General features: G+C 59.8%; 2 protein-coding genes across 5 annotated transcripts in view; both read left to right on the top strand.

Annotated features, from left to right (window-relative positions):
• Positions 1-12,882, top strand: part of SHANK3 (SH3 and multiple ankyrin repeat domains 3) — a 50,153-nt gene extending 37,271 nt beyond the window's left edge. For 2 of the 4 annotated variants that reach the window (XM_059681258.1, XM_059681257.1), the window contains 2 exons: positions 837-3,081; positions 10,406-12,882. In XM_059681258.1, coding sequence (XP_059537241.1) covers positions 837-3,081; positions 10,406-10,997 — 2,837 coding nt within the window. In that variant the 3' untranslated portion in view covers positions 10,998-12,882. Of the gene's footprint in view, positions 1-836; positions 3,082-9,401 lie in introns of all 4 variants that reach the window. The other 2 variants (XM_059681260.1, XM_059681259.1) reach the window with 2 other exon arrangements.
• A 4,090-nt stretch (positions 12,883-16,972) lies between these two features.
• ACR (acrosin) lies at positions 16,973-22,814 on the top strand. The gene is made up of 6 exons (XM_059680887.1): positions 16,973-17,049; positions 18,187-18,393; positions 18,607-18,890; positions 21,193-21,338; positions 21,864-22,231; positions 22,520-22,814. Exons 1-6 carry the CDS (start codon positions 16,973-16,975, stop codon positions 22,758-22,760), a joined length of 1,323 nt encoding a protein of 440 aa, XP_059536870.1. The 3' UTR covers positions 22,761-22,814.
• The last annotated feature ends 415 nt before the right edge of the window (positions 22,815-23,229 follow it).

Below are 23,229 nucleotides of genomic sequence, written 5' to 3'. Positions count from 1 at the left end.
CACTCCCACCTGCCCTTGCTCAGACCCTAACTATGTCCGAGGCAGGCAGAGTGGGGTTTATTTTCATGTGTGTTGCCCAGGAGAGAACTGAAGCTCAGAGGGGCTCGGGGCTTGGCCTGGGGTTGCACAGCCAGCAGGGAGTAAACCCAAAATGTGGGGTGGTCAGCCTGCAGTTCCATTTCCATCCACCCTCCTTCCCTCCCAGTGACTGGCAGCCTCTCGGTCCACTCCATCCACCTGACCCTGTACTGAACATGCACCACGCACCCCCTTACTTGGGCATCAGCTGTCTCCCTGCCAGAGGCGTGGCTTCCCTGGCCACAGCCCTTCTGTCCCTGTGTCTGCAATGGATCCTTCCTGCTCAGAAAGTACCCTTTTCTCTGCCTCTGGCTGCCCCCAGGCCCGCCCCCCCCCCCCGAAACCTGCTGGTTGCAGGCCGTGATCGGTTCTGAGCTGTGATTGGACTCGGGAAGCCCTGCACCCCACCTCCATGACTGGAGGGCTGCTCCTACCCTCCTGGGGTGTCTCATTTGAGCCCCTTTATGTCCCAGGTTTGGGGTAGGTCTTGGCCCCAAGTTGTGTGGTCAGAGTTTGGGTACTTTCTCCAGGCCCCCCTCTACCCTATATCTGAACTGACTCCTCTCCCCAGTCTTCACAAGAACACCCCCCCCCGCCCCCCCCGCCCGCCGAAACTAGCAATGGTATTGCGGTGCAGATCCCTGGCTGCCCTGGGGTGAGACAGACTGGCGGATTCTGCCGATGGCAGGTGCTGGGGTCCTTCCCGAAGTCGCCGGCTCCCAGCGCCTGGCCAGTCTCACGGGGCCCTCTGTCCGCAGGGGAGGATGAGAAGCTGGCGTCCCTGCTGGAGGGGCGCTTCCCGCGGAGCACGTCGATGCAAGACTCCGGGCGCGAGGGTCGCGGCATCCCGCCGCCGCCGCAGACCGCGCCGCCGCCCCCGCCCGCGCCCTATTATTTCGACTCGGGGGCGCCCCCCGCCTTCTCGCCGCCGCCCCCGCCGGGCCGAGCGTACGACACGGTGCGCTCCAGCTTCAAACCGGGCCTGGAGGCGCGTCTGGGTGCGGGGGCCGCCGGCCTGTACGAAGCTGGCGCGGCCCTGGGCCCGCTGCCCTACCCGGAGCGGCAGAAGCGCGCGCGCTCCATGATCATCCTGCAGGATTCGGCCCCCGAGGCGGGCGACGCCCGGCCCCCGCCCGCGGCCACTCCACCGGAGCGCCCCAAGCGCCGGCCCCGGCCGCCGGACCCCGACAGCCCCTACGCCAACCTGGGCGCCTTCAGCGCCAGCCTCTTCACGCCGTCCAAGCCCCAGCGCCGCAAGAGCCCGCTGGTGAAGCAGCTGCAGGTGGAGGAGGCCCAGGAGCGCGCGGGCCTGGCCGTGGGCAGCCCGGGCCCGGGGGGCGGCAGCTTCGCCCGCGACCCCTCCCCGACGCACCGCGGGCCTCGGCCCGGCGGCCTCGACTACAGCCCTGGGGACGGCGGGCTGGCGTTCGGGGGCCCGGCCAAGGACCGGCGGCTGGAGGAGCGGCGCCGCTCCACCGTGTTCCTGTCGGTGGGCGCCATCGAGGGCAGCCCCCCCAGCGCTGACCTGCCGTCCCTGCAGCCCTCCCGCTCCATCGACGAGCGGCTCCTGGGGGCCGGGACCGCCACCGGCCGTGACCTGCTGCTGCCCTCGCCGGTCTCTGCTTTGAAGCCGTTGGTCAGCGGCCCGAGCCTTGGGCCTTCCGGCTCCACCTTCATCCACCCGCTCACCGGCAAACCCTTGGACCCCAGCTCGCCCCTGGCCCTGGCGCTGGCTGCCCGGGAGCGGGCGCTGGCCTCCCAGACGCCCTCCCGGTCCCCCACGCCTGTGCACAGCCCTGACGCCGATCGGCCTGGGCCCCTGTTTGTGGATGTTCAAGCCCGCGACTCCGAGCGAGGACCCCTGGCTTCCCCCGCCTTCTCTCCGAGGAGCCCCGCCTGGGTTCCGGTGCCTGCACGCAGGGAGCCGGAGAAGGCGTCCAGGGAGGAGCGGAAGTCACCTGAGGACAAGAAGTCCATGATTCTCAGCGTCCTGGACACGTCCCTGCAGCGGCCTGCCGGCCTCATTGTGGTCCACGCCACCAGCAACGGGCAGGAGCCCAGCGGGCTAGGGGCCGAAGAGGAGCGCGGGCGCGCAGGCACCCCAGAGCTGGCCCCTGCACCCACACAGTCGGCCGTGGTGGCAGAGCCCCTGCCCAGCCCACGGGCGCAGCCCCCTGGCAGCGCCCCAAAAGAACCTGGGCCCGGCCAGGGCAGCTCGGAGGAGGAGCCAGAGCTGGTCTTTACTGTGAACCTGCCTCCGGCCCAGCTGTCCTCTAGCGACGAGGAGACCAGAGAGGAACTGGCTCGCATTGGGCTGGTGCCGCCCCCTGAAGAGTTTGCCAACGGGCTCCTTCTGACCACCACACTGCCTGGCCCAGTTCCCTCACCCGCCACGGTGCCAGGCCCGGCCTCAGGGAAGGCGAGTAGTGAGCTGCCCCCCGCCCCTGAGTCTGCAGCTGACTCGGGAGTGGAGGAGGTGGACACGCGCAGTTCCAGCGACCCCCACCTGGAGACCACGAGCACCATCTCCACAGTGTCCAGCATGTCCACCCTGAGCTCCGAGAGCGGGGAGCTCACTGACACCCACACCTCCTTCGCTGATGGACACACTTTTCTACTCGAGAAGCCACCAGTGCCTCCCAAGCCCAAGCTCAAGTCCCCGCTGGGGAAGGGGCCGGTGACCTTCAGGGACCCTCTGCTGAAGCAGTCCTCGGACAGTGAGCTCATGGCCCAGCAGCACCATGCCGCCTCCGCCGGGCTGGCCTCTGTCGCTGGGCCTGCTCGCCCTCGCTACCTCTTCCAGAGAAGGTCCAAGCTGTGGGGGGACCCCATGGAGAGCCGGGGGCTCCCCGGGCCTGAAGATGACAAACCAACTGTGATCAGTGAGCTCAGCTCCCGCCTGCAGCAGCTGAACAAAGACACACGCTCCCTGGGGGAGGAGCCGGCTGGTGGCCTGGGCGGCCTGCTGGACCCTTCTAAGAAGTCGCCCATCGCGGCAGCTCGGTGAGCAGGGCAGCTGGGGAGGGTCCTGTCCCATGTCCACGGGCCTCCCTGTCTGCCTCTTGTCCATCATGGTTCCATCTGTCCCACCCCTTCCTGTCCTCCTGTCTACCTCTCCGTCCTTCATCTGGCCTTGCTTCGTCTGTCTGAGGCAAGAGGCTCTCTCAGGGGATCTGAAGTGTCGGGGCTGCTGCTCTCCCCACCCCTTTGGTGCTGAGAGTGGGACAGGATAACCGTCAGAGGTCCAGGCTGGGGGTGAGCCCCAGCTCCACAGCTCTCCTGGAGGCTCCCACCTGGAGTTCCTGCAGCTCACCCTGGACCAAAGCTGCTCTGCCATTAAGTGGCATCTGTGGCCCAGTCCAGAGTCGCACCTCCCTGCCCTGTTTGGCTTCCCTCTGGCCCTGGGTCCTCCCTGCTGTGGCCACGTGGCTGCATGTGGCCGGGACGCCCTTCATGTAGCTTTTCTTGCCTCGTGTCCTTTTCCTTGGGGGACCCACACCAACTTTTTGTTTTCTGTCCCAGAAACATTTCTGTCTCTCAGCACCACCTGGAGTCTCTTAGACAGACTGTGGGGTTTTGAAGGTGCATGGAGAAGCCGCCCTTATATGGAAGCCACTCCATCTCCCTGCTCCCTTCATCTGGCCTCTTGCCTTCTCTGACCTTCCCCATCCCTCTGTCTCTCTTGCTTTCCCACCTCCTGCCCAAGGTGGGAACTTGAAGGGGCCACCCTGTGCCCTGGTTGGGTTTTGCCCCCATGGAGACCCCTGTGGCTCCTTGGGTGCTTGTCTGAGGCAGAGCTGGTCACTGGTTGACCCTTCTTTGCCCCTAAGGCCCCCCCCCCCTTGCACTTCTTGTTACCTTGACCAAATGTAGCCAGCCTTTTCCTGTCCACTTGGAAGGCAGAGTTCACAAAGCAGTGAGGGTTCAGGTGTCACTCACAAGGGCTTGTCTTATCTGTCTTCTTCCAATTCAGGATTCAAAGGATAAGTGGGGGTTTGGGAAGCTCCCAGTGCCGGGCAGAAATCCAAGAGTGTGGCCCCACTCCTGTCACCCCAAGGGCTTGCTCTGGGACCCTCTTCCCTTTTGTCCTCTTCCATCTCCCAGTGGCATGTGAAAGCCCCCTTCCTGGCAGGGCAGTGTTGAAAGTGCCCTCAGAGCAGGCACTGTGAGCATGGCCGGTGCCCAGCTGGGATGAGGACCCGGAGGTGTGGGCTTCCCTGACCAGCCTCAACCACCCCCATCCTCTGCTCCTCCTCCCTCTGTGCCCCTTGGTCCCGATGAAAATCCAAGCCATTTACAGTGGGTAGCACAGTGCCCGGTACAGTGCAGACCCTCAATAAACATTTGCTAAACAGATGAAAGAATGAAGCCCAATGCAAGTGCTGTCTTTTGTGCTTTGAGATCTAGGGAGGTGGCTCAGGACAAACCCCACAGGACAGATGCGTGGCTCAGATTTACTGGTTGTCGAGCCCAGATTTTGTCATTCTCTGTGCTGGCTCCCATGGGATGGCTGGGGCTGTCACAGGGCAGGGGGGAGGGATTGCTCAGCTGGCCTCTTCCTACTCGCCCTTCTCTGAACTCACCATCCCACAGGTCATCCTCAACATTTCTCCCCTGTCAGCATCAGGGGCTCTTGTCCCCTGGCTCTGGGTTGTGCCAGAACCCTGTGCTCATTTCATTTCTCAGACATGGGGTGGGAAGGCACGTTCTTTGCATCTCATCTGTTCTGCACCCACTGGAAAGTGAGCCTCCTTCACTCAGTAGTTCCTGCAGAATTCTATCTTCTGATTCGCTTCCCATGGTGCCCTGCTCTCCCCTGAGCCGATCACTGGGGCCAGGGAGACACGGCTGTCATTGGCCAGGCTTGTCCCGGAAGCCTGGGCATGGGGTCTGCCCAGCTAGTGAGCTGGCGCTGAGAGGGACAGAGGGAGGTTCTCCAGGGAAAGTCAGGTGCTGTTTCCAGAGGTACAGGTGCCAGGCAGCCTAAAACAAGAGACATCCTTGCGACATGGCCGTCACCAACTTCGGTAACTCACTTCATTGCCTGACATCAGCTTGGGGTCACATGGCCCTGGATTTCAACCCTCAGCAGGTCGCATCTGAGCGCTGTCATCTTGGACAAGCCACTTAGACGCTGTGGACCACAGTCCCTCTCCTGTGAAATGGTGGGGATGGCAGGCAGAGCCCCCTGCGAAGCTCCACGCCCAGGACTGCAGTGTGGCAGGCTCTCATGGCTCTGCTAGCATTGGCCCCCAGCGTGCAGCCAGGCTAATTTTCGAGTCCTTGTGGGGAAATGCATGCTGGGCGTGACCTGAGAGGATGTCGTGCCATTTCCGTTCATCCTTGCAGCCACTCTGCTACCGGACACTGACAGTCTCCATGGCCAGACAGAACTGACGTGCTGAAGAATGCATTCCAGCCAGGAGGTGGCAGCATCTGTCTGACCTGGGTCCTGCTCTCTGTCCACCATTGGGAGCCTCTCTTCCCAAAACCCTCCTGGCGACAGACTTGGGGTTTATGTACAGTCGTCTCACACAGAAGCGCATGCATCCATTCTGTGGTCGGCACTATTTATTAGGAGTGTGTAACCAGTGCACTTGTGCTCTGAAATCCCTGCACTCGAGCCCACTCAGTGCCCCCAATCTGCCAGGTGCCTGAAATTGCCTCTCCGCATCTCCCTGGGCTCCTGCTCATACTTCCTCCCTCTCCCTTTGCTCCCCTTTCTGCCCTCGGAGCAGGGTGCCGTGTGCCGTGTGCGCAGGGCACTGTGGTGCACGGGATCATGCTCCCGTGGCTGGCAGTGGCTGGGTCCTGTCGCGGCTGCTCTTGTCCTACAGACAGTGGTGGCTAGAGTCTGGCAGTCATTTCTCATTCAGTGACAACACGTCTGCTGGTCCTGCCTTGGAGACAAATGTCCAGGGAGGCTCTCTCCTTCCCAGGACTGTTCCTGGTAGAGGCCCCAGGCACTGGCCATACATCACACTTCTGCTTCCTGTCCCAGTCCCACATGTGTTCTAGACCCACTTCTGTCCTCACCGGTCAGACATGCCCCTCTCTGCCCACCTTTCCCACTCAGTGGGTGCCTCAGTCCAGGCTCTGATGTCCTTTAGCCACAAGATACTCTGGGGCCTGAGATCTTTCTGGGCGAGTTCAGCCGCCCGGTGTGTCATGGATCTGAAGCTCGGTAACTCGTAGGAATGACCAGCCCATTCGCTGGGGGCATTCTTTGTTTTTCGGTGAAGGTGGAGGATGCAGCTGCTGGTTACTGCCTGGAAGGTCCAGCCAGGACCTTTGGCTTGGGGGACATTGATACCAGGCCATCCACCTGCTCTGTGATCCCAGCTTTGGGTCTAGCCTGGGGGACAGAACACTTGTCTGCTCAGAGTCCACATTTTCTCTGAGGTCCCCATCTGCCTGAACTCCATTTGTCTTCCAGGATCTGTGCTCAGATCTGACCCCACAAGTGGTGTGGGGTCCACAGCGTCTGAGCCCCGCAGCAACACTCAGTTCTGCTGTGGCTGTTTCACAGCCGTATGGCCCTCACATCTGGCTTTATAGGGGACAGTTTGTAGCGACATAGCTTGGGAAACACCAAGTTAAAAGGTTTCTTCCCTGCAGTACTTCTTAATGCCTTTGACATGTTGTGTGCTATAGTCTCAGCCTGTCAGCTTCTTCAGTAGGTCACTAGTCAGTGCCTCACAAAAGTTCCTGAGATGCCAAAGAAACCCTTTCCTACTGGGCCCCGTCCTGTTCACATGTGTGACAGGGATCTGGAGGAAACCCCGTGTGACTGCAGGGCTAGTTCTTCTGAAACCTGGACAGACGCTTGCTGTGTGCTGGCCAGAGTGGGGGCGCTGGGGCCAGGATGTCCTTGTAGGCGACACGAGGTTGGGACACATGCAATGTGTTCCCAGAAGATGTGATGGGGGATCGGGAAGGGGCTGCAGACGAGGGGGTGTAGGGGCGTTTGTAGCACGTCAAGGTTGGAGCCGTCAGCAGGGGTGGGCGCTGTGACTGGCGTGGGTGGAGCTTACAAGCCTGTGTCTAATTCTGTGCTCCTGTTCAGGCTTAGCTCCCTAAACGAGGTTCCCACACAACAGAGGCCCCAGGCCCTTGCCTGTCCTATTTCAGCTGCCCAGAGCCCCGAGGCAGAGGCCAGGCCAGGGAGCGGACGTGTTCTGGCCTGTTGACACCAACGGCCCACAAGTGCTAAAGCCTGGGAGTCATGTTACTTTTGTTTGGTGTCATTTGTTCAGTGCATCTGTGTTCTTGGCTTTGTGTTAGGTACCACGAGTTCAGGGAAGCTGTGAGGAAGTGGGATGCAAGGTCCTGGGTGAGACCTTGGATTCACAGGTGGCTGGGGCCAAGGAGCAGGGCTGGGTTACTGCTGGCAGCTGGGCACTGGCAGCCATGAGGCTGACACCATGGGGAGGCCGATGGTGGCTGCAGGCCCCTGGTAGGGGGAGGCCTGGGGGGAGGAAGAGCATGTTTGGAGACCCAGACTGGCCAGGCCACCCATGTGGGCACACTGGCTCTAGCAAAGATGGGGGAGAAAGTGCCAACTAAGAGGGCAGCTTGGGAAACCTGAGTAGGGAGGAAGGGTAGTGGGAAGGGCACCGTAAAAGGCAACAGGTCAGCAAGGGGTCCTGCTGACAGCCTGGCCAGACCTCACTGGCTGGCTGAGGTGTCAGGAGGCAGGACAGTACAAGATCCAGACGCTGGAAGAGATGCTGGGAGGCTGCTGAACTGCCTGGAGGAGAGGTGCCAGGGCGTCAGGGCGATGGGACTGTGTGTTACAGGGTGGCAGGCTGGCAGGTGCTGTGGCGTGGGAGCCTGGCTGGGGGGCAGTCAGACAGCTGAGAGGGGTGATGGACAGTGATGGGTGTGCAGACATGGCTGGGACTCCTGCCCTTGGGACGATGTGGGCAGTTCCCTGTCCCCAACAGGTAGGGAAGGAGGAGCAGACACCTGGGCGGTGGTACCCCAGCCACTCCTGCTGTGCCCTGGACCATGCCCTAGGCTCCTCTAGGCCTCCTGCCTCCAACATGACCTGGGTACCTTAGGCATGAGCTGGCCCTCTCCCTCCACTCCAGCTTGGTGGCACATGGCCCTTCAGTCCCTCACTCGTAGCACCTCCTGGCACCAGCCCGTCTGGCGGGTGCCCACCTCCCTGAACCCAGCACCCCTCCAAGGGAGAGTCTCCCCAGGTTCTCTGGAGCCCGCTCACCCTCACCCCAGGCTTCCGACTCACCCGTCAGGCAGGAGGGCTCCAGGACTGCCTACACAGACCATCTTTGCAGCTTGGTTGTGATCCGTCAAGTCATCATTACACTTCTGTCCCAGGCTAGGGTTGCTGTGTGAGGGCCCTGGTGGGGGTGCCTGTGTTGGGCCCAATCCCACAGGCCACTTAGCATCTTCCCAGCACTGCCCCCTCCCTAGTGTCACTACCTCCGGCACCCACCACCCCCTTGCAGTGCCCCCTTGGGCATTCTTCTTGCCTCTGCCGCTCCACGGTGCCATGGAGATCAGGTTTGGTCAGACAGGGGCTTCTTCTGGTTGGTGTCTTCCTGGGCCAACCCCAGGTGTCCTTGGAGCTCCTCTCTGCTGGGGCGGAGGGCATGGTCTCGCCTCTTCAAGAGGCTCTGCTGTGGGTTGAATGAGTTGGGAGGAGACGGTAGGAAAAGAGGCTAGGAGAGAGGGCCAGTGGAAGGAGGGACAGAACTGGGTTTCCAGGGAGAGGCTGCCCTGCTCAGGTGGGAGATGAAAAGACAAAACCTGCTTTAAGGGGAGGTTGGATGCTGAGAACACCCCATGCTGTGGGATGGGTGCCAGTTCAGGACAGCACGAGATGGATGGGGGTGCCCTGAGGGGATTCCTTAGCCAGGCAGAGGCAGGTGGGATGGAAGCAGAGTGGAGCGTGAGGGGACACGAGACATCAGGTACCAGAAGCCTGCTGAGCACTTGCTGCACTCGGGGTTGGAGCCTGGCTGGGGGTGGTCATTACAGCCTGTGGGTGGGACTCTGTGGTCTGTACCTCACAAACCAGAGAACAGGTCTCAGGCAAACCAGGAGCCAGCCAGATCTGCCCCAGTCTGGGCTCCTCCCATACCCCCAGCAGCTTCAGATTTGCCCCTCCCCCCATCACATCTGGGCCCACTGCACTGGAGCTCCTCCCTCACTGGTTGTCCGGCCAGGGGTCCCTGCCCCTGGCTGCCCTGACTGTGGTCGTGACTGTGGGCCGCGTGCCTGCTGTGTGGGCCGGGCTGCTAACACTCTCTCTCATTGCTCTCTCCTGCCCATCTGCATGTGGCTGCTCTGTCTAGCTGCGCGGTGGTCCTGAGCGCCGGCTGTGTAAGTGAGCATGCTCATCCCATGCCTCTGTCCATGCGCTGCACCTGGCCGCCGGGGCTCCGCTCTGCTCGGCTTCGCGGGGCTGCGGGGCCCCTGGCAGCCTCCTGAGGCTTCTGGCCACACTAGGGGATGGAAGGGGGGTGTCATGGGAGTCCCCCAGCAGGCCTCCCGGCATGGCCACGCTGGCGAGGGACTGGAGGGTCCCACCAGATGATGTTGGGAAGTGAGGTACCATCTGTCAATTGTGTGTGTGGGTGTGTATGTGTGCGTGTGCATGCCCGCACACATGTGCTGCGTCCCTGTCATGAGCAGGTCCCTGCCACTGCATGTCTGTGACACGTGTGGATGCTGTTGCTGCTGCCGTGCGCAGGCCTGTGCAGGGAGACGGTGTCATGGTGTCGCTGCCTCAGGCCCGCCCTGCACGTGCTGCTTGTCCGTGTGGTCTGTCTGGTGTCACCGACTTGTTCAGGCTCCTGCTGCAGCCACAGCCAGCCTTTCTCACGACACAGCTCCCTGCAGCCAGCCCTAGTTGCTCGGGGTCTCCTGAGAACAGCTGCATGGGGGCTGGCGAGGTTTCTGCCAGAGCCGCCCTGCGGGCCGGGGGATGGGCAGCAGCCCTTGGCAGGAGAGGCCGCCTTTCCTCTGGTGGCTGGCGGCCTTGGAGCCCCTGTGGAGGGAAGGGGCTGCTGGTTTTCTTCCTCCTCCTCCCACTCAGTCTAGGGTCCCCGTCCCCGCCCCCGCCCCCCCTCCCCCCGCCACACACACACACCAGCGTGGCACTGGGTCGCACCTGGGAGCCACAAAAATGGCGGGGAATAACCATGGCCATCCCCCCTCCTGCTTCCTCTGGCCCTAAGGCTACCCCACCAGTCCCAGCCCCCTCTGAGCGTCCTCCTGGCCAGTGACCCCGCTCCCCTGAGCCCTCCCTACCCCGCCCGGCGCCCCTCACCTGGCCTTGACCCCTCTCCCTCCGCAGGCTCTTCAGCAGCCTCGGTGAGCTGAGCTCCATCTCAGCGCAGCGCAGCCCTGGGGGCCCGGGCGGCGGGGCCTCCTTCCAGGTGCGGCCCGGCGGCCGCTACCCCCTGGCGCGGCGCGCCCCGAGCCCAGTGAAGCCCGCGTCGCTGGAGCGGGTGGAGGGGCTGGGGGCGGGCGCGGGGGGCGCGGGGCGGCCCTTCGGCCTCACGCCTCCCACCATCCTCAAGTCGTCCAGCCTCTCCATCCCGCACGAGCCGAAGGAGGTGCGCTTCGTGGTGCGCAGCGTGAGCGCGCGCAGCCGCTCGCCCTCGCCCTCGCCGCTGCCCTCGCCCACCCCCGGGCCCGGCCCGGGAGGCCCCGGCCCGCGCAGGCCCTTCCAGCAGAAGCCGTTGCAGCTGTGGAGCAAGTTCGACGTGGGCGACTGGCTGGAGAGCATCCACCTGGGCGAGCACCGCGACCGCTTCGAGGACCACGAGATCGAGGGCGCGCACCTGCCGGCCCTCACCAAGGACGACTTCGTGGAGCTGGGCGTCACGCGCGTGGGCCACCGCATGAACATCGAGCGCGCGCTCAGGCAGCTGGAGGGCAGCTGACGCCCCACCCCCTCCACGCGCCGGCCGCGCCCTGCGGGCAGGGCCCCCACCCCCACCCCCACCCCGGGCCGCGGGCTCGGCCCCTGCCCCCAACTAAGGCGCCCGGGCCAGGAATGTTGCATGAATCGTCCTGTTTGCCGTGGCTCGGAGACTTGCCCTGTACATTGCTTAGCGCCCTCCCACGGCCGGTGAGCCCCACCCCAGCACACGGTCAGGAATGCGGGTGAAAGGGTGGAGCCGGAGGGGTTGGGGAGGAGTCTCCAGCCTGACCGGCTCCCACACAGCTTCCGGAGGCTGCTCCCAGAGGGGGGACCTAGTCCAGCATGCGAGGGGTCAGGACACACCTTGGTGACTCGGGGGGGAGGGGGGAGACATTGGGGTTCTCGGTTGGGGGCCTAGGAGCCCCCTGTTTTGCATATTTTAATCCACTCTATATTTGGAACGAGAAAAGGAACAAATATCTCTGTCCTTAATAGCTTCCCTTCCCGCCCCCCAGCCTCCTACTGGTTCCGCTGTGGCTGCCCAGTCTTCCATCTCTGGCCCCTCACTGCCACTGCCACCCCACGTGGGCGGAGGATGCTCCAGCTGGTCTGGGGTTGGCCAGGGTCCTAGTAGCCGCCCTGGGGCCCTGCCTCGGCTTTCTCCCCTCGCTGAGCTCTAGTGTGCCCCACGACCCTTCCGGTGCTGCGTGGAGGAGGGGCAGCGGGCGGCCAGGCCTGCAGGGCACTAGCAGGGCCTGGGGGCCTGGGAGACCCTCGCCAGGGGTGGGGACGGGCCCTGGCCACTGCTCCCAGCCATTCCCCTCACGGGGTTCCTCCCCAGGAGGGGTCTCGCCTCCTCCCCACATTGTTGGGCAACTACAGCAAGAAGCCTCTGCCTCAGACCCCAAAGTCTCCTGTCCGCCTGTGTGTGTGCAAGCGTGTGACCGTGTGAAACTCTGGGTGCGACTGAGTGCCTCGGAGCCCCGTGTGTGCCTGAGGAGGGAGTGGGCGCGGGGGGCCCTGAACCAGTGCCAGGGTTTCGGGAGCATGTGCAGGGTGCATGCCTGAAAGCACCCCATCCGCTTCCAAAGAAAGTCAGAGGCCCCCCTGTCCCCTGGGACTTGCGTTTGTCCCGCCTGCCCCTCCAGAGTCCTGCCTGGCTCGAGCAGGCTACCGGCCAGCTCTGCTGCTGGGGGTGTCCCCCCAGGGCCCTTGGAGGCAGTGTCTGCCCCCCCCCCACCAGGCTTCTGGGGGATCCTAGGGCGAACCCTAGAGTCAGGCCACCGTAAACCCTGGGGAGAAGCAGAGACCCCCGAGGGCATCCCAGCCCCCCTTACTGTGACTCCCCACACTCAGCAATGACCTGTGGGGTGGGGGGGCCCTGGGACGTTTTTAAACCTAGGGTTTGGCGTCTGGAGTAAGCTCCATCCACGTCACTCACAAGTTTCTGTTTATATTTCTAGCTTTTTTTAATAAAAATAAAAAACCCAGAAAACAGACGTTTTCACAGCCCAGGGGCCTGGCACGCCGGTCTGTGCCCGCCCACCCCAGCCCAGCCCAGCGGCCTCATTCCCTGGGCAGAGTCACACCCCGCCGCCCTGCACTAACAGACCAGATCACACAGCAGCCGTGACTGTAACAGGCTGCCACATACACACTCGGTCTCACACTCACCTGTGGGTTTTTGGTTCCGTTCAATTTGGGTTTTTAACTTTACAGGGTCAGTACCGCTTCACCCTCCTTTTGTATGGAGTTCCATCCAGGGGCTTTCCCCCTGCTCCAGTCCTGAGGCCTCCTGACCCTGATGTTGTGATACACCCCACAGAGATCTATGTTTCTTATATTATTATTATTATTGATAATAATTATTATAATATTATGTAATAAATTTATAAGAAATGAAACTGTTTCTCAGTTGCCTGCTTGAGGAGATATGGGAGCACAGACCCTGCTGTCCCTTAGGTCACAGAGCTGCCCCCTCCCCCCCACCCAGCCTAGGCATGAGCGTTTAGCCACAGGCACTGATGACTCAGGCCCCCTCTTTGATCCTGACTCTATACTGACCTCCATGCCACCGGCTCCTTGCTTCTCTCTGAGTCTCACTGGACCTCAGCCTGTGCTCCTGGAAGCTTTCCTTTCTGCTCACTGGCCAGTCCCCAGCTGGAAGTCTGGTTGTCCTCTGGGGCCCTGTCTGTCCTCTTTTCCTCCCAGAGCCCAGTTTCTCATTCTGCTGCTCCTGCCTGTCAGCCCTCTCATGTCTGTCCCTGTCGTCCTGCCCCGACAGCTGCTGCCCATGCCCAAGTCTCACTTGTCCCTGAGCTGACAGGTAAGCAGCCAGCTGCCACGGCCCATCATGTGGCAGGTCCGGTGTGGCACCTGGTGGGCGTGGCCAGCCTGATGGGTGGAAGGAGAATGAACAGAGGTGAGTGGGTGGACACTTCCCAGGAAGTGAGAGGTGGAGACTGCAGGGTCCAGGGCTGAGAGGGCCAGGCCTGCAGAGCTGATATGCCAGAGAGTTGTGCACCAGAGAGTTGCAGGAGGGGTGGTGGGTGCAGAGCCTGCCCACACTGTGTGAAGGTGCAGCGTGAACGTGACATTGAGAAACGTCGGCCTTGACTCAGGTTCTCACCGAGCCAGGTGAGACTGTTGGGAGATGCCTCCAGGGTCGTGTGCTGGTCCCAGAGGGAGTCAGGGTGCGTGGTGGAGAGAAGCCACAGAGACATGAAGGGTGGATTCCGAGTTTCCGCCCGGAGGCGGTGCAGGGGCACAGGTGCTTTGGGAGCCAGCAAAGGCCCCGTGGGGAAGGTGAGGAAAGCCCTGGTGAGGCCGAGACCGTGACGGCTGGGCATTTTGACCTCGAGAGGCTCGCCATCTGTCTAGAAAGCCCCACAATTTCAAGTTTTTTGTTTCAAGTTAGAAGCTGCTCATCATACAGAAGGGGCCATGAAGGAAGTCTGAGTGTGGGGCCGAGTGCTGGGCACCAGGAGACAGGCCTCGGAGCTGCACCTGGAGCTGGTCTCTCTGGGGTGGGACAGCAGCAGCGGGAAGAGCAGGAGCGGTGGAGCCAGCTCCCACGCGATGGCGTGGCCTCGGCTCCGCCAGTGTCTGAGGGAGAGGATGAACGTCCCTGCAGGTCAGAAGCCGCCCGAGGCCTTAGGAGAGTCAGGACCTCAAGGTTTCCACCAGGGACTTTCCAGAGGCAGGATGCCTGGCAGCCCTTCTAGAACCAGGAGTGGGCATCGCTCTGTAGAGTCAAACAATTATTCTGTGGAATCCAGACGTTGGGTCCTCTAACCCTGGTAGTGCATAACCCTCAATGTTTTGAAAAATTAGGTCCTGCTCTTCATTTCAAAGTTTATATCCAACGTTTTGATCATATATTTAAATACTTGTAAAGTTGTGATTTGCAGAAAAGGGTATATTTCAACATTTAAAATAAATGGTACATCATTCTGGTAAATTATTCTCATGGATCTAAATACCATATCAATTTTATGCCCATCAAAATCATGTAAAAACACCTGAATTGGCTTTTCTTAAACAGTCAAAACTTTAATGTCACTCCGTGAATTCTTATTGCCATTTCCATAACTATATTTCCAAAGACCTTTTTTTTTTTTATTTTTTTTGGTTACTTGATCAAGCACAATCTTGACACTGATTTAAAACAAGTGAGGCCTCCTAACACTCAGTGAACTGCAACCTGTTAACACTCAGGTTGGTGAAACCTCCTGACCTCCTGACCTTCAGATAGAGGAGGTGAGGCTGCCTGATGTAAAGGGAAAGAAGAAAAAGAGGAAGAAAGAAAGAAAGAAGAAAGAAAGAAAGAAAGAAAGAAAGAAAGAAAGAAAGAAAGAAAGAAAGAAAGAAAGAAGAAAGAAAGAAGAAAGAAAGAAAGAAGAAAGAAAGAAAAAGAGAAAGAGTAGAAAAAAGACTGTGGGTTCTTGCCGAGTGGAGATGTGGCTCCTGAGACTCCAGTGGAAGACCCACATCCTGTGACACTTGGGTCTGGGAAGTAAGAGATCCTCTTAGAGCAGTGATGGTGAGCCTACGACACGCGTGTCAGAGGTGACACGCGAACTCATTTTTTTGGTTGATTTTTCTTTGTTAAATGGCATTTAAATATATAAAATAAATATCAAAAATATAAGTCTTTGTTTTACTCTGGTTGCAAAGATCAAAAAATTTCTATATGTGACACGGCACCAGAGTTAAGTTAGGGTTTTTCAAAATGCTGACACGCCGAGCTCAAAAGGTTCGCCATCACTGTCTTAGAGAGATGCCTGAGAGCCCTGAAGCTGACATAAGGGTGCGAGCCCTCTGCACCCTCAGGCAGAAAGAGAGGAAGACGGCCTGACATGCAGGCAGCAGAGACAAAAAACGTTGTGACACAAAGAGTTGATTATGATTATTGAGACCTGTCATCCTGGGAAACAAGACTTTTGCTGGAAAGAAAGGGAAACAATGCAGGTCCAAACTCAAGTGACTTGGGTGATGCATCCCGCCACACCTCGGGGGGGGGGGTGCGGAGGGAGGGGGTGCGGAGGGAGGGGGTGCGGGGGAGGGGGTGGACAAAGCCTCGTCAGTTTCTGGGAAACAGAGATGAGATGTTCCAGCCCAGTAATGGGAAAGAGGATTGGGGGTGCTCATCTAGAGAAAATGAGATGTCCTGACAGACAGAAGAGTGGACATGCCCGACACTCAGGTGAGGCCTTAGGACGCTCCATTAGGGGAGGCAAGACATCTTTATATAAAGTGGGGCAGGTGAGACCCCTAGTCACTTAGAGAGAGGAGGTGAAACCTGCAGATATAGACAGAAGAGATGGGATCCCCAGACACCAGGTAGAGGAGAGGCAGCGTTGGGACACTCAGGTGTGGCATAGAAGACCCCTTGCCCACGACCCTCAGGCAGGGCAGACGAGACCTCGAGATGCTCAGGAAGAGGAGAAGAGGAGATAAATGCTCACGACCTGCTGGCAGGAAGAGGAGACTGTGCTCAGGGAGCGGGGGGGGGGGGGGGGGGTGGACCTCCTGGCAGCCAGGTGGGGGTGAGGATCCTGACACTGCGTGCGGCGGTTGGAACCTCAGAACGCTCATCTCGATGAGAGGTCACCTCTGCCATTCAGGTCGAGTATGTGAGACTTGGTTCTCAGGGAGAGAGGTGACGAGTGACACTAGAAGGCTTTGGCCCTGAGATGGAAGGAAAGAGACACCTCATCTTCAGGGAGGAGAGATAATAACTCCCTGGTATAACTCCCAGCCGGGCTAGGTGACACTTTAAGACTCAGGTGTGTGAGGTGAGGTGAGCATTGGTATCCCTGGTGGCTGAGATGCTGTCTCCTGACAATCAGAAGAAAGGATACTTCCAGGACCGGCCTAGCTCCATGGTTGAGGGTCGACCTATGAACCAGGAGGTTTGATTGCTGCTCAGGGCACATGCCCAGGTTCGGGCTCAATCCCCAGTGTGGGGCGTGCAGGAGGCAGCCAATTGATGATTCTCTCTCATCATTGATGTTTCTATCTCTTTCTCCCTCTCCCTTCCTCTCTCTAAAATCAATAAAAACATATTTAAAAAAAAGAAAGGGTACTGCATGATATTCAGGTAACTGTGATGAGAATTCCTGACAATGATAGGGGACACCACCTTGCTGCATGCAGGTCTCAGAAAGGAGGTCAGAATACACTCAGGTAGAGAATATGAGACCTGTGGACTCTGCAGCGGGTTAAGGAAGGCGGGCTCCGTCATCTCAGATGAAGTGGGACCTTGAAGATCCTGGCCAGATTTGGGGACAAGGGAGGGGCTGCACTTGAGTCTCCCTCACCCAGGAGAACCTGTGTGGGAGTGGGGAAGTCATTTCAGCAAGAACTGGTTGGGCTAAGGGGTTCCTGCAGGCCTGCCTGCTGGGGGTGGGGTGGCGGAGCTGGCCCTGCTGATTGGTCAGGATGCTCAGAGCTTTGTGAGGTCAGCGGGCCTCCCGGCGGCTGGGCAGGATGATGGAGGAGATGCTGCCAACTGCCGTTCTGCTGGTCTTGGCAGCGTCTGTAGTCGCCAAAGTTAACAACACGTGTGAGTAAGTGTCCGGGACCTTGACAGGGGATGGGGTGCCTTCTGAAGAGCAGACTCAGAAGGCCTCTGTCCAGAGAGGAGGCCATGCTGGGGCCTTCGCAGTCCCCTGGAGACCCACCGCTCGACTCAGACTCCCTGCTCCCAGCATCCTCAGCCCAGAGTCCTGGGCCCAGCTGCCCTGGGTCCTGAGACAGACCCCCAGCTCTGAGGGCATGCACAGCATGGGGATCTACCTGCACACCTACATCCTGATGCTCACCAGTCCCGCAGACATGAGATGCCCCAGCCTGTGGATGAGTCCCAAAGCATCAATCTGCTGTAGCTCTAGGGCCTTCACACCCCTGAGACCCCACAGCCTCCAGGAGACCCCACATGCCAATAAGTCCCAAACTAGTATGGCCTCTCACCTGTGACACCGATCCCACCTCTTGACCCCCACAGCCTCCCTACACCAGGGGTCCCTCCATCTGACAAGGTCCTCACCTCTCCTGTCACTGCCTAAGCTAATCCTGAACCCCAAAGTCTGGTTTTGAAGACCCCAGGCCATGGCACCCTGCACTCCCATGTCAGCCTCCCCGAGCCCCTGGCCCCCAACTTCTATGGCCCTCACTGTCCATCTTCCCAGCTGCCTGTGGCACCCTCTCCCCCCACCTGTGGCTACACCCACAAGACCCAAGAAGTCACAGCCCTCACTACATTTCCTGGAGCCTGTGGCTCCTCCCTCGTCACAGCCCCACAACATGTCCCTCATGACACCCCCTCTGGCCCTACACCAAAAGTTGCCTTCGTGTTCCCAGATCTTCCCCACTTTTTTTAAGATTTTTTTTTCAAAAAAAATTTTTATTGATTTCAAGAGGGAGGGAGAGGGAGAAAGAGATGGGAACACCAATGATGAGAGAGAATCATTGATTGGCTGCCTCCTGCATGTCCCCTACTGGGGACCGAGCCTGCAACCCGGGCATGTGCCCTGACCAGGAATCGAACTGTGACCTCCTGGTTCATAGGTCGATGCTCAACCACAGAGCCACGCTGGCCAGGTGATCTTTCCCGCTCTTAAACCCCATATCCCTGCTCTCAGTTGAGGCACAAGGACAGGCTGTGTCTGCTCTCGGCCTCATCTATGCCCGTGGTCTCTCCTCAGTGGCTCCTGTGGGCTACCGTTCAGGCAGACCCTACAAGCGACCACACGTGTGGTCGGAGGCCAGGCTGCTGCTCACGGGGCGTGGCCCTGGATGGTCAGCCTGCAGGTCTTCACCTACCACAACAGCCGGAGGTACCATGCCTGTGGAGGCACCTTGCTGAATGCCCAGTGGGTACTCACCGCTGCTCACTGCTTCAGGCTCAATAAGTAGGTGTGGGAGCGGGCAGGGGGTCTTCCCAAGGGCTCTTGTCAGGGACCTTCTTGCGGGGGCATGTCTCCATGTGGAGTGTCCTGGGGCTCTGGGCCTAGCGGCCACCTGACAGCATGTCGAGGGGACCCCTGCGAGGAGAGGGCTGAGGGTCTCGGGCGCAGCCGGTGCCAGGTGCCAGGCGGGAATGACCTGGTCCTCTGTGCGCACAGAAAACCGTACGACTGGAGACTGATTTTCGGAGCAAGGGAACTCGAGTATGGCAGCACCGGGCCCGTGAAAGCACCCCTCCAGGAGAGATTTGTGGAGAAAATCATCCTTCACGAGAGATATTCCTCCATCTCAGAGGCCAACGACATTGCTCTCATGAAGGTCACCCCTCCCGTGGTCTGTGGGAGCCTCGTTGGACCGGGCTGCCTGCCTCCGTTTAAGGCCGGCCCGCCCAGAGCGTCCCAGTCCTGCTGGGTGACTGGCTGGGGGTTCTCAAGGGAGAACGGTGAGTCCGGGAGAGGCTTCCGGGGGGCATTGCGCAGCGTTCCCTCAGCGCACTGTGAGGTGAAAGGGTGTGTGGGGGGCCTTGGGTGGGTGCAACCTCTGCCCCTTTCCAGCTGGAGAAACTGAGGGCGAGAGCCGAGTGCCTGCCCAGGGCCACTGGTGCTGCATTTTTGAAACGGGGAGAGAAGCTCTAAGTGGGGTTTTGTGGCCGCAGGCCGGTCCTTTCTCTCTCTGGCCTCAGTTTCCCCACCTGTGAGTGGAAAGGCCATAGCCCAGGCCGTCTACCCCCACCCTTGGGAGTCATAGCTCCCAAATCCTCCCCACCCATCACAGCTGCTGTAGGGTTTCCCTGCAGAAGGGAGAGGGAGGAGGGCGGGGGGTGGAGGGTGTCTGCCGTCTCAGTCTCCGTGGCAGGAAGGTTGAGCCGGCAGGGCAGGGCTTTGCACAGGGGGCCGCCTGACTGTTACCCTGTCACACCAGGGATGTGAAGATATGATTGACGCTAACTTACCTCTCATGCTCTTCTGTTACCTGATAACAGACCCTTTAGGCTTTCTAATTCCAGGCTGTTCATCTTGTGGAGTTTAAAACTCAGCTTTTGTTGCTACCCCCAAAATCAGTAATTCCGTAACTCTTCGTCCCCTCCCTGAAGCTTGCTCAGTTTCTGATAGGGTTGCCACCTGTCTCCCCAGGAAAAGTGTCTCCCGCAGGTGCCCTGGCTACCACTGGCTTCTGCTGACCTTTGACCTTCCCTCCCTGGACCTGCCCTGCCCACTCACCCAACCACCAGCCTCCGGGGTGCATGCAGTCCCAGAGGCTGATGTCAGGGTTCGTGCTATCGTGTTGCTGGGGAGTGCAGGCTCCAGCTGCAGCCTGGATGTCTTGCAAGGCCTCTTTCGTCCGAGAATCCCTCTAAACCTAATGGGATTTCTATCGTGTTTTGGGCACACACATTCCCCCTCAGTCCCCCTCCCCTAAGGCTGGGCCTTAAAGAAATCTCAGGCTCCCACTCCTGTGCCCTCCTTCCTCCACACCTTCCTTTCCACCTGTCCGTGGAACACACACTGAGCCCTCTCCTTTCCCACTGAGGAGGGCGGACTGTCAGCATGCGTCCTGTGAACCAGGGCCTGGGGATCCAGAAAACCCTTCTTGCTTGAGGATACCAGGCTCTTCACAACGAATCTCTGGCTCTCTGGGCTCAGGCTCTGCCATAGACAGAACGGGCAGCTCGCTGGCTAAGGAGCCTCTGTGGTCGCTATCTCGGTGTCACCCCTACCCCAGGGCGGAGCATGCGCAGACTGGGCCTGCCGCTTGGGGGTCAGGGGAGGTGGGGCCGAAGGGATTGGAAACATCAGAGCCATCGGCTGTGTGCCTCGCCCCCACCCACGTGCTCCGTGGGGTCCTGTCTTCCCTTCTGGCCCACATACCATGGTCCACACCCGCCCCTCCGCCAGGCCTTACCTGTCTACGCCCCCGTCTGCGCTGCAGATGGTGGGTGTTCAAACCCACCCTCTGGGCTATGGGGCCAGAGCAGCAGCTGCCATCAGGACCTCTGTCTGTGGGACCCCCTGACAAAGAGGGGGCAGCTGGTGGCGCTCAGGCTCTGTGTGGCCAACTTGCTCCCGTGCAGACAGGCTGGCCCTTCCCAACCCAGGGGCACCCACAGAGTGTCTGCACAGGAAGGTCTGACTTGGTGCTGACGGGGGTGCCCCTTTCTTCTCTTTCATGACTTCCTGGGAACAGAGAAGGGCCTGCTCATGGGGCGGGGCTCGCCAGCCCACCTGGGGGGGTCCTGTCCAAGAGGGTGGAGGAGTCCTGACGGGACCACAGAGAGGGCGACTGACAGCCAGAACTGGACTTGGTTCTGAATCCAGGCCACAGCACATCCCTGCTGCAACGCAGGCAGGCGGTGCTCCAGGCTCCTGACCGGGCAGGGAGCTGGCGTGCAGAAGCCCTGAGGTTGCTGCGGGGACTACGTGACACGACCCCCGTGGGCCCCACAGTGCTCAGCACAGCCTGGTGCCAACTGCCCTCCACGGTCCGTCAGCTACCACGAACATACATCTCAGCGACACCGCCCACCCGACATCCCTCTGTCCCTTGTCCAGACTCTCTCTCTGTCCCCCCTCTAGGCATGCGCCCTGGGACACCGCCCCACCCCTCGCTGGTCTGCTGTGTGAAGGGGAGGGTGGGTCTGGGTTTAAATCGAGCATTTCAGGATGAGGAGGGCGCTGTGCGGGGTGGTGGCAGGGCTTTCCCCAGCGTGTCTCCGAGATCACTGACCACCGAGTCCCTGGTTGTAGACCGCAAGATGTCACCTGTGCTGCAGGAGGCGCGAGTGGACATCCTCGACCTCAACCTGTGCAACTCGACCCTGTGGTACAGAGGGCGCATTCGCTCCACCAACGTGTGCGCAGGCTACCCTGAAGGCAACATCGACACCTGCCAGGTAACTGTCCTGGGGGTGCCCAGGCCCGTATGGCCACCTCCTTTTTGGATCCCTCAGCTCCATGCACTCAGGGGACCTGATCTAGTGACCCTTTCCCTGGTTGCATGTCTACGGTCACAATGAACATGGGCTGTGACAACACCAGCTGCCCCTACAGAGAACCAACCCCCACCTTTAGCACCTTCTCCCACCCTCACACAACGATCACATCACCAAAACACGGCTCGAGACAGAACATGTATGTCCTTCCCCAGAATATAAACCCTTCCAATCACTTACACACACACGCTCACGTGTGCCTCCATGGACACGTGAGTTCCTCATCTCCTCCTCCCCGGGAGGAAACCCTCGGTGGCCACACCCGTCACATCCCCACGGACCCTCCACCACAGCCAGCTGCGTTTCTGGGAGCGGAAAACTGTGTGGCTGCAGAAGTTGTCTGCCCAGAGCCTGTGGCCCTCCCTGGGCGACAGGGAGAAGTGGCTCTTGGTTCAGCGGAGAGTGACTCCCGTGTCCTTCTGGCAGGGGGACAGTGGTGGGCCGCTCATGTGCAGAGGCTCGGAGGACGCCTATGTGGTCGTGGGAATCACGAGCTGGGGGGTAGGCTGTGCCCGAGCCAAGCGCCCCGGAATCTACACGTCCACCTGGCCCTATCTGACCTGGATTGCTTCCAAGATCGGTATCCAGGCCTTGCAGATGGCTCAGCCGGCTCAGCAGGGCACCCCTGCCCCTCCCAGTACTGCCACAAACCCCACTCAAGCCCCTTCTGCTAACCCTCCTTGGTACTTCCAACACTTTCCTCAACCACTTCCTCTCAGGCCACCTGCATCCAGACCCCGACCTCCAGCTGCACCCTCACCCCGACCCCCAGCCCCACCTTCACCCCAACCCCCAGCCCTACCCCAACACCGACCCCCAGCCCCAGCCCCAGCCCCAGCCCCACCCCGACTCCCAGCCCTACCCCTATACCGACCCCCAGCCCCAGCCCCAGCCCCACCCCGACTCCCAGCCCTACCCCTATACCGACCCCCAGCCCCAGCCCCACCCCGACCCCCAGCCCTACCCCTATACCAACCCCCAGCCCCAGCCTCACCCCGACCCCCAGCCCTACCCCCACCCCAACCCCCAGCCCTACTCCCACCCCAACCCCCAACCGCACCCTTACTCCGACCCCCAGCCCTATCCCCACCTCCACCCCCTCCAACACCACCCCAACCACCTCCACCTTTCACTAAACCTACCGAAGCTCCTTCTTTTGCCAAACGACTCCAGCAACTCATAGAGACCCTGAAGGGGAACACGAGGAGTTTTACGGGAAGAGGCCACGAGGGAATGGAGGCCACAGGCCTCCGAGAGCTGACCCTACTGTCAAAAGGCCTAGTGAAACCTTCACTCCCGGGGGAGGAAAAGAAAGATGAATAAGTAAATAAAGCAATATTTCTCTAAGAAGAGATGTTTTCTGGACTTTTTAAAAAAATTGTCTTTATTTCTCAAAAAGCATCTATTTTTATTTTAAAAGCAGAATATTTAATTATAAAAAATTCATAGAAAAATAAAATAAAATATCATAGAACTGCGTTTCTCAAAGTGTGTGGACCACATACAATAGAATCGCCTCATGGTTCATGTTGACAATGAGCCTTGCCGGGCCGGCGTGTCTCAGTGGTTGTGTTACGGAATTTACCAGGCGACTGAAAAATACACAGGGAGGACTCAGAGGCCCAGGGTAAACCCATTGATTTTCAGATGTTTCACATGGACTGGGACAGTGACTCCGGGTCAGTTCTCCAAATCCCGAGTTTGTGATATGGAGGAAGCTTTCCCTTTATACCCTTCGGTTTCTTTGCTTTCTATCTGTTTCCTAACTACCAGGCTTTTGTGGTGGCTTCCA

Source organism: Myotis daubentonii, chromosome 2 (assembly GCF_963259705.1).
Source record: "Myotis daubentonii chromosome 2, mMyoDau2.1, whole genome shotgun sequence".
Taxonomy (NCBI): domain Eukaryota; kingdom Metazoa; phylum Chordata; class Mammalia; order Chiroptera; family Vespertilionidae; genus Myotis; species Myotis daubentonii.
Note: the sequence above shows the minus strand (reverse complement) of the source record. Positions and strands in the feature narration are given on the sequence as shown.